Genomic DNA, 17046 nt, shown 5'->3' on the forward strand with positions numbered 1-17046 from the left:
TATTAAAACAGAGCTATTAAATAAACATCAAAATAGATCCGGCAGGCCTTCATTCAGGCTTCATTCACGCTTCAACTTACTTTCTGTGCCACCATACCAAAAAATTACCAAAAAATATGATGCAAAAACGACTTTCCTTCTTTTTTTGCGTTGTGCAACATGCGAAGCAGCGGCGCGCATGTACTTACAATTGAACGAATAGGAAACAGTTTTTCTTAGAACAGATCTTTCTTACTTTAGAGGAGACTATATAAAGGCGTGGGGACATGAGAGGTTCAACATTCGAACTTCTTCGGTCCGCTGTGCACAAAACACCTAAAGGTTCACGTTTTTGCTAAAACTGTTAAGTAACCGCGCAATTAAATCCGACGACGAAAAGACAGGGGAGTAATAAACAGCGTAAAATGTTGAATTTGGGCATACACGATTTTTACGTCGGTCGGTCAATTTTCATTACCGGGGCAACTGGTTTTATGGGAAAAAAGTTTTGGTTGAAAAACTCCTCAGGTCTTGTCCTGGGATAGACCGTGTTTACTTACTGATCAGACCTAAAACTGACAAGGACGTCCGTTTCCGTCTTCAAGAAATGATCAAATGCAAGGTAATAAAGACCACACAATGGCACATCAGCTTAATCAAAAATGTGTTTTCGATTTTGGTTAGTTGTTTGAATGGCTAAGACAAAATCAACCGGACGCCCTTAAAAAAATAATTCCCATAAGCGGCGATGTTACCTTGCCAGATCTCGGCATTTCATTTTCCGACATGCAAGAACTAATTGCGAATGTCTCAGTCGTTTTTCACTCGGCAGCTCGTGTCACGTTTGATGACGATCTGAGAAGCGCCATCAACTCTAACGTCAAAGGACCGAAAAGAGTGGCCATCTTCTGTCGGCAATTAAAGGACCTTAAGGTAAATTTCCAAAACATTTTCCTTCTTTTCTGTGCAATATTACCTGTGGCCTCATTTAAATTCAGGCATTTGTGCACGTCTCTACCACGTACAACAACGTGGAAAAAGATACGATTGAGGAGGAAGTCTATCCTACATCGCTTGATCCCCAAAAGCTGCTGGATTTAATCGACTGCATGGATGACAAGCTCCTAGCCAGCATCACCAATCAGTACAAATTCTACACCAGAAATAATTTACTAGACTAAAATGATACCTCTGGCAGATTGGTTGGAACAAGCCCGAATGTTTACGCTTACACGAAAGCTCTGGGGGAACACCTTCTGCAAGATTTGACGTTTGAAAGCGGTAAACAACGACTTCCTCTAGTGATTGTTCGGCCTTCTATGGTCACTGCTGCTGTACAGGAGCCCTTGCCTGGCTGGATCGATAATTTCAATGGACCTAGCGGTAAGAAAAATATAATTAGAGGAAGTAGCTAAATTAAGTTATCCGTGGGGGAATTTTTATACAGGCACTTTGGCTGGAACAAGCAAAAGACTTATTCAAATTGTACGAGTCGATCCTGAACTTATTGCCGATATTATTCCTGTTGATTTTCCAATCAATTTGATGTTAGCGGCAGCATGGGATGAAGCAACATGTACAAAGTACAATTTCAGCATTAGATCTGAATTCTGTTCGTTATTCCGATTATTACCTAACATATTCTATTAGATCGTCCGATCAGATTCGAGTGTACAACTGCTCATCTGGCTCTTTAAACCCCATCATTTGGCGGGATTTCAGAAACTGGGGTTTGCGTGGTGTTCATGAATTTCCGTGTAAAGAAATCATGAGGTATCCCAACATTAAGCTCCAAACAAATCGCCTCCTTTTCAACATTGAAATCATCCTATATCACCATCTGCCGGCTCTCTTTTTCGACACAATCGCTCTGTTGTGTGGGAGAAAGCCTTTCGTGGTGAGTTTCTCTCTTTAGCTATTTGTAGTTACGTTATTCAAGCAGCATAGACTAGTGAAATTAAATGTTGTTTTTCATTAAGTCTCGGCTATTCAAGAGAGCCCACAAGATGATGTCTTGTTTAGAATTTTATACGATGCGCGAGTGGAATTTCCCCAGCCAAAACCCTGTCCTGTTAATGGACAAGATGTCAGTTCAAGAAAAAAATACTTTCAACTTTGACGTACGAAAAATCGACTGGGAGACATACATGACTACTTTCGCGGTTGGAGTTCGTGAATATCTTTTCAAAGACGATTTGAGTTCCCTACCTGCTGCCAGAAAGAATTTGAACAGGTTATAATGAACCTTAAAAAAAGAATTTGTTATTCTGAAACATTAATTTTGAATTGTCTGTTTCTAACAGGATGAAACAGTTAAGGATGGTGGTTCATTTTGTCATCTTGGGACTGATGCTATTATTCCTCTACGCCCTCTGGACCAAATTCACGACGGAGACTTCGTCGATAGTTTCGTTTTTATTCCAAAACACAAATAACTCGTCTACCGTTCAGGATATTTTAGAAAATGAACAATTTTTCGGAGTAAAATCAGCACATATTCTTCCTCTAAAATCAGAGCTAGAATCGTAAGTGGAACAGCGGTTATTACTAACATACGGGCTAGCTTATACAATAGTTAAACATATACAGCTTCATTTATATAGATAGCCTTTGGAGTTTGGACTGTGACTACTTCTTTATCGTTAAAAAATTGTTATTTTGGTCGTACAATAAATAATAGAAGTTGAAATTTTCAAACATGTGCTGTCAAACCATCCAAGCTTCTTGGCGAAAGATAATCGTGTGCTTTACACTGGGACGAAGTGGAGTTTACTACAGTATGAGAAAATCATGCACATTTTAACAGCTAAATGTTTATGCTTGCAAAACAAAAGCTCTCGATAAGCACCTCTTGCAAAAGATGAATCTGAGTGCAACAGTGAATGGCGATTTTCTCTTGTGCAGATTGTTCGTCGTCAAGCGTGGAAAAATGAAAATCAATGCCCTTATAACTTATTGTCAACTTCGAATCGCATTGTATATCAAGATTTTTGTCTTCCGCGAGGTCTTCCGTTTGTTCCACGGATTAAATCCCGTAAGCTTGCCCATCCTCCATTTCGGTATGTGCGGGTGGTGCGGGTCTACCTAAACCGTTACTACTTTCGGTTCTTGCTATATGTGCAAGTCAAAAGTTTAAATCTCGCGGGTTAAAATGAGCGCGTTTTGTAGCAGAAACATGCCAGTAGCCGCCATTAGCAGTAGCTCCTATAGATATGGGAAGCACGGAGGCGCTTTGACCCGGAATTCACAAGCACCACTGCAGTTCACTCGTAAAAGAAGAAAAAAATCTTAACACTGTTATTTTACCAACTTTCTTCTTTACAGTTAGTGCATAAATGCTTCAAGCATATACTGTCCTATGATGCTTGCAGTATACAAGATACTTGGTCGTACACGGATTTATCGTCAAAGGCCTATTCAAGAAGTTTCCCAGTGAGAAAAAACCGGAAAAAACAAAAGATGACATAAAATAAATATTGAGGACTTGAGAACCGATTAAGACAAGTGACTTTTACCTAAATCTGGACACATGGACCAGCAATCAATCAATCCTACCATGAAAAGGGAATCCCCAATGTGAAATTAAGTACTGGGGGCTTCAACCATGTTGCAACAAAATAAATTATTTCAATAAAGCTCGACGTCTCGAATTTTATTTAATTTGGAATTTGTTATGTTCACACGGCCACTACTAGGCATCACGGGTCGGCCAACAGACCCGGTGGAAGACGACTTGATACCATCAAGCATGATGTTACTTGCTACATTTTTTCTACAGCCAACTATGCGTTAGACGATAACTGGTACCCGTAAGGAAATCTCAACCCAACCCCAAGAGACTCTTTTTACGTGTAACAACCCCTTAGCCAATCCCCAGCTAGGGACCCATAGTTTAAACTGCCCAAGTGTGTCCACCGCACTACGGCGATGGCCTGCCCTGGCTGTAGCAATTTGTTGAAACAGTTGACGCTACATAATCGCTTCCTGAGGGAGCCACAGCGGCTATATGAGCAACTAACAATTCTCACTTGGGGGTTCGAACCCTGATCTCAACGTGCACCACTGCACCTACTCATAAATGACGCCTTATCCAATACACCCACTCGCTCCCTCATAATCATTGAAAAAGAAAATGCTTTTATATTTCAGTGGATGATCAGCAAACATGAAATAATCGGGTGTATCGATGATGAATCGATACCGATAAAAATTTGAACACACGTCGTGAAATAAAAATGCCATGAATTTTAAAAGATGCACACAAAAAGCCCAAAAAGCTCTGGCAATATAGTCGATGGCCACCGACCCGGATCAGTTCCTGGTAGTTTGAGCAACTAAGAGTTTTTTTTCTTTCATTTTTCTTTATTTCTTTTCCTTTTCCCCTACTTTAATTGAATTTGAATAAAAATTCTTTCTGTTGCCCGGCAATTGCGATTGCAATTGCGAATAGCGACGGCAATTTTTCAATCAGCAAAATTCTAACTTTCTCGTTCGTTTTATAGGGTATTTCGTGTTTAGTTATCGTCATTTTAACACTACTCCAACAGAAACAACAGAAATTAAAACAAGTGATCAGCAGCACCAAATCCGTCAGAAAAACGAAACGAAAACAATTTTAGTGTGGAATGCTTTGGAACGAGCGGAAGTAAGAATCTTTGGTAAGGGCAAAGACGTTATTGCCAATCAAAATTGCACTTACACTTGATGCAAAATCGTCGATAAAAGAGAAGAACGTCCCCTAGAACATTACGACGCAATCTTCGTTGTACTTAATGACCAATTCACATCTGCCGATCAGCTGATGATACCAGAATTTCCAAACAAGCGCAACGAACTTCAACGCCTCGTCTTTTTCACGGAAGAATTTCCCCCAGCGCTGATTCCTTACTACGACATGACTCGATTAGCCAATTTTTTTCCACTGGACAATCACGTACAGAATAGACGCCGATATTCCTTTACTCTACGGCCGAGTCATTCCGAAAGAAAACGCTCCCAGGACGTCAAAAGAGGTTAAACAATTAAGAGAAAAAGCTCGTAATAATCAAGTTAAACAACATCACAACAAGACGAAAACAATCGCCTGGATGGTTTCTCGTTGTGATATTTACGGCCAACGTCGTGTGTATGGGCGTTGCGGGACCTTGTCTTGTTCTCGTCACGATTTGCATAGTTCAGACCCGCAATGCTACGACATGCGATCGAGTCGATTTACAAATTCTACTTGTCTTTCGAAAATGCCGTTTGTCCAGATTACGTCACTGAAAAGCTTTTCAAAATTCTGGCTCACGACATAGTCCCGGTCGTCTACGGAGGGCTCCATTACAGTCAACACGCACCGCCTCATTCGTACATCGACGCTCGCAAATTCAAACCGAAATATTTGGCGGGATTTTTAAAAATACTGGACGAAGACGATGAGCTCTACAACGAGTATTTCTGGTGGAAGGATTACTACAGTGAGGAGTACAGCAGTGAAGACATATCACGCCACGGATTTTGTTATTTGTGTCAAAAACTGCACGAGCAGGAAAACAATGACATCCAAACTTATCCGGATCTGGACTTGGAATGGGGTGATGGTAACCAGTGTGATCCTTTTTATCCCACTTGGATACAACAAATATTTAAAAGCAAAAGACTATTACATGACTTAAAATTTTGAATTAATTTATCCATCAAATTAAAAATTGAAACTCTACGAAAAATCAAATAACAATTTTCATGTCTTGAGAAAAAAATTTTTTCTCCGAGTTTACCGCTTCCAGCTCCAGCAATTCAAAATTTAAAACAAAACTGATAAAATCTGTTTCCCCCAGGCCGCTGGTGGCTGCTATAGTTGTCATAGGTCATGTCACTTGCCCCTTCATGATCAATTGATCAGATAAAAAGGGAAAGGGGGGCAAAAGCTGTATATTTGGGACATAATTTTACCTCCGGCAGATAGGGGGAAACAAACCTGACCTTTGGTAATAATCGACACAAGACTTCGGCATCACTTTTTCCTGATGAAATACGTTCCATCGAATAGAGCCGTCAAACACAGAAGGCGAAACGAAAAGGCCACGGCTTGAGTGCAGTCATCCAACTTTTACCCGGAATTGTAACACGTTCAATTGTGCCCACCCTCATCCTTAATCCGCTAAAGTGTCTAAAAAAATAACCACAATCAAAATGAAAAACAATTCCCATCACAGAATTTTATCCACAGTGAAAACGAAGTCATTGGTGATATTTGTGCTAACAAATTTAGTCTTCCTACTCCAGCTGTACACACCTGTCGAGTATTCCGTTTTCGACCCCTTCTCAGAAATAACCGGATTGATTCGCAAAAACAAAACGATTTTAATTTGGAACAGCCCACAAATTCTGGACACCGCCCCGTTTGGCTTGTAACACGAGCCTTTCATTGCACATGGGTGCGAAGTCTCAGATTGTATCGTCTTTGACCAGCCATCGATTTTGCCTCTAGAAGAATACGATGCCATCCTAGTGCATGTGCATGAGCTATGGAAGTCTCGCATGCCAGATTTCAATAGGTAAAAGCATCAGCGATTCGTTTTTCTGACCCAAGAATCGCCCATTTCGATGCACACAATTGACGTTACTAAAATGGGGAATTTGTTTAACTCGGGTTTAACTGGACCATGAGCTACAAATTGAATTCAGACGTCCGGCTGCTTTACGGTCGCATCCATCCGGAATCGACGGCCCCAGAAACACTTGAAGAGACGCACCGGATGATTGAAGCGATGCATCTTCCATCCGCCAGGAATTATGCTGCCAATAACACGCGCCCGGTCGTTTGGATGGCGTCTCATTGCACCACAAACAGTTTGCGAGAAAGGTACGTCAAACAACTGAGCAAATACATTCCGGTCGATATTTACGGCGGATGCGGCAATTTCAGTTGCCCTCACAGCAAAACAAATTTCGTGTCTGATCCAAAATACTACGAAATGATGGAAACGGAATACAAATTCTACTTGTCCTTTGAAAATTTCATCTGCAACGATTACGTGATGGAGAAATTCTTTGAAATCATGAACCACAATATCGTTCCTATCGTTTACGGTGGGCCCAATTACAGCCAGTTCGCCCCCCATCATTGGTACATCAACGCCCTGGATTTTACTCCGGAGAAACTGGCCCAGTACCTGCTATTGCTCAACGCCAACGACAATTTTTACAACGAATATTTCTGGTGGAAGGATCACCAACGAGTGGAAAGTGGAGTGGTGCAAATGGCGCAACACGCTTTCTGCGATCTGTGCAAGAAACTTCACGAGGACGAAAAAATAACCAAGTAGGCTACTACCCCGAATTGATATCATAATGGCACCCAAAAACACAGTGCAGATATTTTTCTTGGGAGACGGGAACAACTACATCATCTACTACACTGGCAAATAGAATGCAATGAAATTGGTCTCCAATAATTTTGACAATTCGATTGATAAATGCATTTGATGTCTTGAGGCTGAATAAACTCGAGTTCAACTTTCATGTGGAAAATATGCAGTCGTTCAACAAATGAGTATTTAACCCTAACTGAGTAAACAAAACTGGCAAGTGAAAATGGTTACAGGCAAGCGCCTATCTCAGGAATAATCGTAATCCGTACCATGTAAAGACTGACCAAGTAAAGACAACGCCATTAAACAGTAAAAATAGAAAAATAGAGATAAATTTGTCCTACCTTTGTGCCCGGGAAATACAGCCAGGCATCCCCAGGTGCTCCATCCATCTGCAGAAAAGTTGAAAGTGAATCCACCAGGCTGAATGGGAAAAAAGGGAGTCTTCGTGAATACCCCCACACTCTCATGGGTGTACACGAGGACAGAGGAGATTCAAAGAAAGGGGAAGAAGATATCCGTCACACGTATCGAGCAACATCGGTAGTATCTCCAATCAGGTGTTTATCTAAAAATAAAAATTAAAAATTGGTTCATGAGAAATATCTACAGAACAATAAATAATGAAAAGTTTAAAAGGGACAGGGTAAACCCAAATTTTTAATAAACAGGAGAATTTAGAGTTTCCACGTTCAAGCTGCATTTGTGCAGTCATTAGAATATCAAGCAGATAACAGAATAAAAGTTGAATCAAACACAAATCGTTACCCAAGCGATGATAGTGAAATTGCTGCTGATGACAGACCTGTGAATAGCAGCACGAGCAAAACTTGCATAGGCATTCTTGTTGAAGGCTGACTGAGGCCTGAAATCTGCACAAAGGAAAAGGTTACTACATAGTGCAAACAAACTGCCATGCATTGACAGGGGGCTTACATAATACATGCTAGTCAGAAACTAACACTTCACAAGCAGGTGTCTTCTATTTACACTCCCATAATCATTCTACTTGTGTTCTTAGCTTTATTTACCTGCTGAACAGCATGAGGTGTGTACGAACTACGAAGAGATTCTATAAAGTGCACAAGACGACCACGTTTTGGGGATTTTATTTGTTGTAGACTATTTTTCGTGCAGCTACGTCCCCGTGTGCGTTTCCTGATCTGACGAACGATAGCAATCAGCAGACGACCCTTTTGTTTTGACTTTTCTTCTACTATTCTATTAGCCAAAGAAATCGATAGATTAGAAACCATAAAATAGACTCCTCCCCTAAATCCAAACCGCTCTTAAGTCTAAACTAAAACGATAAAAGTGGTTTTGAAATTGAGTATTGTAATTTAACTGAAAAAAATTCTTAATTAATTCAACTGTGATTCTTTTTTGAAATATTGGAAGCCCTACTATACTGACCAAATGTTATTACCCATCTAATTCTAGCCTGCCTAGCTGCCACACCCAATAAGTTATGAGAAATTTCGTTACAAAATGAATTATTACATGATGTTCTGAGTGACGAAGAAATCGAAACAGTCAATGAATTGGCCACTCCTTCAGTCCTTTGGTAACATAAATTCATTAGTCAACTATGCAAGTGTCATAATTTTAAAACTAGAATTATTATGTAGTTGTCGAAAACTGTGTTGAGGAAAGAGCCGAGCTCGGAAATGACCAGCATCTCCAGCCTTAAGACTTCGAAAACGGCCTGGATTGCGGATGCTGGATTGCGGAAGTCCACCCTTTGATGGATAGACTCTCCCGAAGGATTTCCCTCATTAACGGTTTAAAAACCAACTCTTCGCGGGGCGATGCAGAGATCCTTCAGGTTTGGCCGTAAATTGTTCCATTACAGGAGGGCATATGAATCAAGATTTTTTCATGATGCTTTCATCAGGTGGCTAATTATGGAATTGGTGGGCATTATTCTCCTCATCACGACTACCTATTGAAAAACAAAACAGATGAAGAATTTAGTATTTTAATTCACTTACGTCTTACGTGTATGTTGTCGTATATGGTGATTAATTACCTAAACATTTTGCTGATTGTTTTCAGATGGAGAAACTCTCTCCCCGGGATAAGGCCATGGGCGTCTGGGCGATAGGATCGCCACTTTCATGTTTTACGTAACACTCCCTGGTTTATAGACTATCCTATTGAAAATCAGTGTTAATTATAACTCGTTGCTTTGTTTCTCAAATAGCTCAACGATGTAGACTTGCAGAGCGAGGAGGGTCAACTGCATTCCCGCGGGCGGGTGTGGCTGTCAGACCCGTCCGAGGCGGAGCCGCATTTTGGTACAATTTGAAACGTAACGATTAAGTAATCCCGATACCCTTCATGGAGCTTGCCCTGTCGTTTTGGGTCACAAGTGGGGTGAGTTTTATGTCCTATTTAATTTCGCTCAGCTGAATCATTTCATAGAAATTTAGAAAGATTTTTTACATTAGAAATCAAATCGTTCTGAAATTTCAGTTAGCAACAAATGGATTCGAGAGTCAGTTCAGACGTTCAACAGAGGCTGCCTAACTGATCCGACAAAATAATCCGCGACGCCTGTATAACATTTCAGCATTCGTATACATATTTAGCGTTTTTTACGTTGTTGTTAATGGGCAATCGTTTTGAATAATTCCACAATCCCAGAAGAAGTGGAACCATATGATCTTAATTGTTTTAAATTCAACTTTGAATTGTGATTTGTAGAATTGTGAATTGACAATGTGTTTTCTTAAAAAACAGAAAATACAACGTTAACATTTTGTGACGTCGGCATTTTTTATAAATCTCTAATACTATGTGGTAGGACAAATAAACGATTCAAAACATTACCAACTCTGTTAAAAGGGTAATTAAATATTATTTAAAAAATATTAGGGGAACGCAGTGCACGATCGCCTATTTCTGAAAAATGGGCGGAGCTAGCTACACTTCTAGATTACCGAATTCGCCGACGTAACACACTCAAGGTAGTCAAGCGGTGTTCAGTCCAACATCTTATTTATTCCTATCCTCCTATGTTCCTATCTTATTTATTTGATTGGAATTGATAATGATTAATGAAAAAGATGATTGTAATATATTTGAAAAAATAAAACAAACGTAGAAATTATATTTTCTTTCGTGTAAACTTGAAAAGGTATTTTTAAACCCAAATTAACTATGCCTTTTCGCAGATTATCGAATTCACTGATGTTTCAAACATGTTCAAACATGTTCAAACACGTTCAAACACGTTCAAACACGTTGAAGGTTCAAGTTCGTTCAATGGAGTTCCATCAATAGTTTTTTTTTAAGTTTTTTAATTAATTTGACGCTAATTAATAAAAAAATTGATTGTATAATGTTTGGAAAAATAAAATGAACCAAACCATCATAGTTTCTTCCGCGTAAACTTGAAAATGTATTTTTAAACTTAAGTTAACTAGTCCAATGAACGAGTGCCAATAGTGTTGACGTGATCCGAGTTGATATAAGGGCGCACAAATCTGACCAAGATATTCAAGCTTTCACTTTTGTTCCCACAACAACAAAATGAATCCTATTACAAACTTCCTTGCTTTTTTCTTGCGTCAATGGATCCTCTTTTTCCACCTAGAGGATTCCATTTTTTCCCTGACTTCTGTCGTCCCCGCAGCTCCACGTCTGCAATCGGACTCACAACCCGGTTCGGGAGTGACCCTTGAGGCACATCCCAGATCGGACGACAGACTTTTCCCAGACTCTCTTTTCCCAAATTGGGCCATCCGTTGTTTCAAATGGATGCGACCCATTTCCCCGAATTTTAACATCGCAGCAGATCCACGCCTGCTAATCCCGGTCTCTCAATCAGGATCGTCGACGGACACACACAACAACCGTGTGTCTCTCGAACAAGATCCGACCGGATCCCAAACCCATCCGACTGTTACCTCTGTCGCGGGAAATTTGCACAACGAACAACACCTTAAAGTGCAAGTAGACAGACAACAGCCGAATGAACCTGATCATGACGTAGTTAACAGTCTCAAACAACAACTCGTAGCTACGTCATTGGCTCGCGACAGCTTGCGAATTAAGAACACTAAATTGAGAAAATCTTCCGTCTCGAAACAACAAAAACACGAGAACGAAATCAAAGACTTGAAAAATTCCAACGATGAATTAATTTCTAAGTTGAATGAATCTCAACACCATAACGAGATTTTGGAGCACCAACACGCCCAAATGGAACGCACACTTCACTTGAAGATTTCCGAACTGGAGGACAGTTGTTTACGACAAAAAATACTCGGACAAAAATTTGTATCAGCGTCATTGGCTCGCGACAGCTTGATGCGTGTGAAAAACAATCAGTTGATAAAGTCTCATGCCCGCAAGCAACAGGAACACCATCAAAAACTGGATGATTTGAACCGTTCGCACCATGAATTAGTTGCTGAGTTAAATCAATCGAAACTCGAAAACAAACTTTTGGGTCAAAAACAAGCCCAAATGGAAATTAACAGCCACGTCAAGATTTCTGAACTGGAAGAAAACTGTTTACGACTAACGAAGGAGAAGGAAGATCTCGCTGTGAAATTGATACAAGCCGAGTCCGATGTTAAATCACTTTCTTCGTCATTTGAAAACCAGAGGGAAACAGTTTCCAACTTGGAAAACAGGATTTTGGATTTACAATCGAAGAAACCAACTGTGCCGAACGCATCCTCCCAGGGAACACAGACAGACACAAGTCACATAACAGTTTTGCCTTATTCCCTACCGAAAACCTACGATCGTGCATTTCTCATGCAGAGAAAATCTTTTGGCAATAAGAAACCCCAATGTCTTCTTTCTGAGATTGTCCGTAAAGGCACTATAGGCATAAACTCATCCACAATAACCGAACCACCACCTCCACCAAAAAGACAGATAAAGCTGTTTGATATGAAACCATCAGAGCGTGTCGTTGACACATCAAATGTGTGGAAGCCAAGAAGAGCGACGCCCGCTGCAGCCACTGTCACATCAGCAACAGACGTGGTTCTCAAAACGGTGCGCGGGATTTTAAACAAGATGACGCCGGCCAGCCACGAGCGATTCTTGGCAAAGATCGTAGCTCTGGAAATTAATAATGAAGAAAGTCTCTCTGGAGTTATTAAACTTTTTTTCGAAAAAGCTCTAGATGAACCAATATATGCCGCCACGTACGCTCAAATGTGCCAGGCATTGGCCACCAAACAAGTCGCATCTTCAACCGATCCAACAGAAATTGTCACTTTTAGAAAGTTGTTGCTTTCTCGCTGCCAGAAAGTGTTCCAAAAGGACAGCGATTCCCTCGTTGACGTTGAGAAGAAGAGAGAAGAAGTAGAAAATGCAGACACGAAAGAGAAGAAGAAACTACTTGAGACGGAACTATATGATCTCGTAGAACGGAACCGAAGAATAACTCTAGGAAATATCAAGTTCATTGGAGAGCTCTACAAGGTGGGAAACATTTCCGAAAATGTCATGCACAGTTGTATACGTCGTCTTCTCCAAGCACCGGACGAGGAAGCGACTGAGTCCTTGTGTCGCTTATTGACAACAATCGGAAAAGGCTTGGAGAACCAGAAAAACATCGGAATTATGAATTCTTACTTCCATGCAATGGAAACAATCACGAAACAAAACAACATCTCAAACCGCATCCGTTTTATGGTCCAAGACGTTTGCGACTTACGAAAACGCAATTGGATACATCGAAATGAGCCCTGTAGTCCTAATACCAACACAGTTGAAAATAGAAAATCAAAAAGTGCTGACGAGCCAGTTGCGTCCACTCTCCAAACCACCAAGTTGGCGACAAAAGAATTTGGCTGTGAATCAAAGAAACTACCGAGCAAAATTCTGACTACCGAACAGGGGACCTGTGACGACGTAACCTGTGGATTTCAGTCCGATAAGGAAACGACTCGACTTTTAACGAAGCAACAGCAGTTTCGACCCTACAACATACCGGATCGTATTGACCAAACCAAACAGCCTGTTCCAGCCGCAGGGTCTGCCAAACAACAAGTTCAATTCGCATCTATCGATGCCCGCTACCAGAACAAACCAATGAATGGGTACACGGTGACGAGTGGCGACGGTTTAGATTCGATTATCAAGTCCGAGAGTCTTCCGTCAAGTACTCAACTCCGGCGGTCGGCTGCTAGCGAACTAAAGAATAAACAAACCACCCAGACGAATTCACCCCCAACGGAGGTCACTAAAATGACTAAAACAGGTCAAACAGACTCGACCAAAAATTCTCCAACAGGCCTCGTAATAGCTGAAAAACAAGTTGAACAGCCAACGAAAAAGCCTTCTTCAAATGCGTCATCGCCCGATTTTGTCATTTTGTCATCCGTGACGAAAGAAGTAAACTATGACGAGATTGTCGTGACTGGAATTCAGAAGTCAGACTGCGGGCGAGTCATCGGACGAGCTGGATCCAACATTAAGAGATTACAAGAGGAGTATGGAGTGAAGTTAAGTTTTTTCGAGGATACACTTTACATTTACGACGGAGATGCTGAGGGACGCAGGGCCGCCTGTAGCGACGTGATTGATAATCTACCTGTAACGATCGAATGTCGGAACTTGGTTCTTACTAAGAAGGTTTACTCAACCACTTACATTAAACAATTAAATTTTCAAAACAGCGTGCGCATTTCCCGCCCATCTCCAGAAAACAAATTCCTTACCATTTCGGGAACTTTAGAAAAATGCCGTCAGGTCTACCAAAAACTACTGCAAGCCGGTAACCAATAGTTTTTTTTCTTTTTTTTTTTTAATTTAAGTTAAATGATGAGTAATGCTGAACAGTCAGTCTAGCCATCGGTAATTGTTGGCTTGCGATGACGCTCCTCCTCGCGACAATCCGAAAGAATCGGTGGATGAACCCGTCAACGGAGTTGCTGCGGTGCACTGGTGTTTGCGAGTGTGGATTACCGAAATCCTTGGCACTGTACGAGTTGAGTTGTATATGGGAAAACACGAAAGTGTTGACCCATCACAAAACCTCTACAGAAAAAGGACTAGGTCGTCTTCACTCCACGCCGGTGTACAGCAGTTGACTACCTTGACGGGGGGTTTCATTACCCTCAAACGAGTCCATCGGTTCTTGACGTGCGTTGCGCTGGAGGTAGCGGACGAGCAAGTTGGCCATTATCGATTGTAGGGCTGGTTCAATGTCTTTTATTCGTGCTTTGATTTTTTCTCGTTTTCAATCGGAATAAAATTTCATTTAAAATTTCATATATTTGACTTGTTGTGTCATTCAAATTTCAAAAGCTTCCACGTTCGATGTGTATACGCGCGTGCCGCTATACAGTAACTTCCTTGGTTCTTTACGAGGTATAACTCTGAAAAAAAAACGTCTATAGCTAAAAATAAAAATTTTGGGTTTCTTGTACGTTCAAAGTCAAAAGCCAGTGATAAATCTTTAGTGAGCCTTTCATCAAAGACGAGTTCGAAGTCTCGGAATGTGTCGTCGTCTTTGACGAGCCATCGATTTTGCCTCTAGAAGATGAAAAACAGTCAGCATCAACAAATGGTTTCGCAAGACAGCCCAGACGTTCAACAAAGGTTGCCTAACCGATCCGACAAAATAACCCGACCCGTGTACTGTTTCAGTATTTGAATATTTAACATTTAACGTCTATCACATGAATAATGCCACAATCCCAGGAGCGGTGAGACCATGATCTTCATTTTAAAATGCAGCTTCAAAATTGTGACTTGTGAAATTGGTATAGCCTATAACTGTGTTTTCTTACAAAATCTGAATATTGTGCGTACATTTTTATCAAAATAGTAATTGATTCTTGCATTTTTTTTTAATTTGAACAAACTTCATAAAATGAATTTTACTACAAATAGGAATACTTTTTGTTGGATGCACTAAGAGTAAAAAGCAAGTTATAAATAGTTCAACGAATTGTAACGGATCGCAACAAAACGTGGGATGGCTCAGTGTGGAGCGATGCGTCAACACTTTCTATATAACGTTACGTCAAAAAATAGCTAAATATCCAGTGTGATATTTGGTTGAGCCTAGAAAAGTTGCATAAGTAAGACGTTCTTCACCAAAATGAATAACGAATCCCTTTTCCGTGTAAAACATTTGAAGATATTACGGAAAAAAAGTTCAATGCTCAACACAGTGTCTTGGGGTTGTTGTTTTTCACGAGCAGTGTTTGTCATTTCGTCTTTATCAGCAGCCAGTCGACGACGTGTTTTACCAACGTCGCAATCCGCAATCGTCAGTCGCAATCCTGCTCAGTTAATGGACAAGAGGTCACTCCAAGGAAAAAATACTTTTAACTTTGACGTAAGACAAATCAACTGGGAAAAATACATGGACGCTTATGTATTCGGCGTTCGAACACATCTATTCAAGGACGACTTGTGCACCGTGCCTAATGCAAAGAATCACTTGAAACAGTGAGTATCTGCATCAGAGTAATTTTTTATCGGATGAAAAGTTTAAATCTGCATTTTTAATTCATAATTTTTGACAGGATGAAAAATTGAAAATGCTGATTCGTCTTCGTTTCATCGGGGTTATATTTTTCTTCTTTTACCTTTTCTTGTCTAACTTCGTCTGTACGTCAAACTCAAATATTTCCACTGATATTTGTTCCGTTATTCATCCTTCGAATTCCTCGGTTACTATTAAAAATTTTACAGCCGAAATATTTTCTTACACCAATCGCACTTTATTTCCCAAGAGTTTCTGATGGGATAGTGTTTCGTATACGCACCAACTTTATTTCTATGCCAATGTTTCGTTTAATTACTAAAATATGAGAGAAAATAGCAAATTGCCTGGTTTCTTTTCGTATAAGACTTAAAGATCGTTAATTTTACCCGTCTATATATAACAACGCAAGTGCACATAGCCCAAGATTATAAAACGCTTGCACAAACTATGTTATTACCCAGGCTTGTTCTTGCACGTTGAGTCGCCGACTCTTTATTTCAATTCTCTGGACCTAACCTAACCGAATAGATTTCCTGGTTGTACACGAGAGCGCATAGGATGTCTTGAATTCTACACGATGCGCGAAAGAAATTATGTTAGTCGCAACCCTGTCCAGCTGACGGGCAAGATGTCAAATGATGAGAAAAACATGAGAAATGAGAACAACATGAGAAAATATTCAAAGACGACTTGAGTACGGTACTTTACCCGCAGCAAGAAAGATCTTGAACAAGTCAATATCTATAAGCAGTTGGACACATTTGAAAAGTAAATTTGATCTTTTTGGTCGGACTTGCGCTACTTTTCTGCAGCAGCCAGTCGACGAACGTGTTTTACCAACGTCGCAATCCGCAATCGTCAGTCGCAATGCTGCTCAGTTAATGGACAAGATGTCAGTTCAAGAAAAAATTACTTTCAACTTTGACGTACGAAAAATCGACTGGGAGACATACATGACTACTTTCGCGGTTGGAGTTCGTGAATATCTTTTCAAAGACGATTTGAGTTCCCTATACCTGCTGCCAGAAAGAATTTGAACAAGTAATATTGAATGCTAAAAAAAAAGAATTTGTTATTCTGAAACATTAATTTTGAATTGTCTGTTTCTAACAGGATGAAACTGTTAAGGATGGTGGTTCATTTTGTCATCTTGGGATTGATGCTATTATTCCTCTACGCCCTCTGGACCAAATTCGCGACGGAGACTTCGTCGATAGTTTCGTTTTTATTCCAAAACACAAA

General features: G+C 40.4%; 3 protein-coding genes and 1 pseudogene across 3 annotated transcripts; all 4 read left to right on the top strand.

Annotated features, from left to right (window-relative positions):
- Positions 1-269: 269 nt before the first annotated feature.
- Positions 270-2676, top strand: LOC124188799 (annotated as a pseudogene).
- A 3950-nt stretch (positions 2677-6626) lies between these two features.
- On the top strand, positions 6627-7289 carry LOC124207924 (alpha-(1,3)-fucosyltransferase C-like). The gene has a single exon (XM_046605578.1). The coding sequence runs from the start codon at positions 6627-6629 to the stop codon at positions 7287-7289; it is 663 nt and encodes a 220-aa protein (XP_046461534.1).
- Positions 7290-10868: 3579 nt separating this feature from the next.
- On the top strand, positions 10869-14090 carry LOC124207934. Its single transcript, XM_046605588.1, has one exon. The coding sequence runs from the start codon at positions 10869-10871 to the stop codon at positions 14088-14090; it is 3222 nt and encodes a 1073-aa protein (XP_046461544.1).
- A 1214-nt stretch (positions 14091-15304) lies between these two features.
- Positions 15305-16093, top strand: LOC124188801 (fatty acyl-CoA reductase 2-like). Its single transcript, XM_046581662.1, has 2 exons — positions 15305-15764; positions 15842-16093. The coding sequence occupies exons 1-2, from the start codon at positions 15412-15414 to the stop codon at positions 15852-15854; spliced, it is 366 nt and encodes a 121-aa protein (XP_046437618.1). The 5' UTR covers positions 15305-15411; the 3' UTR covers positions 15855-16093.
- The last annotated feature ends 953 nt before the right edge of the window (positions 16094-17046 follow it).

The sequence above is a fragment of the Daphnia pulex genome, chromosome 2 (assembly GCF_021134715.1).
Source record: "Daphnia pulex isolate KAP4 chromosome 2, ASM2113471v1".
Lineage (NCBI taxonomy): Eukaryota > Metazoa > Arthropoda > Branchiopoda > Diplostraca > Daphniidae > Daphnia > Daphnia pulex.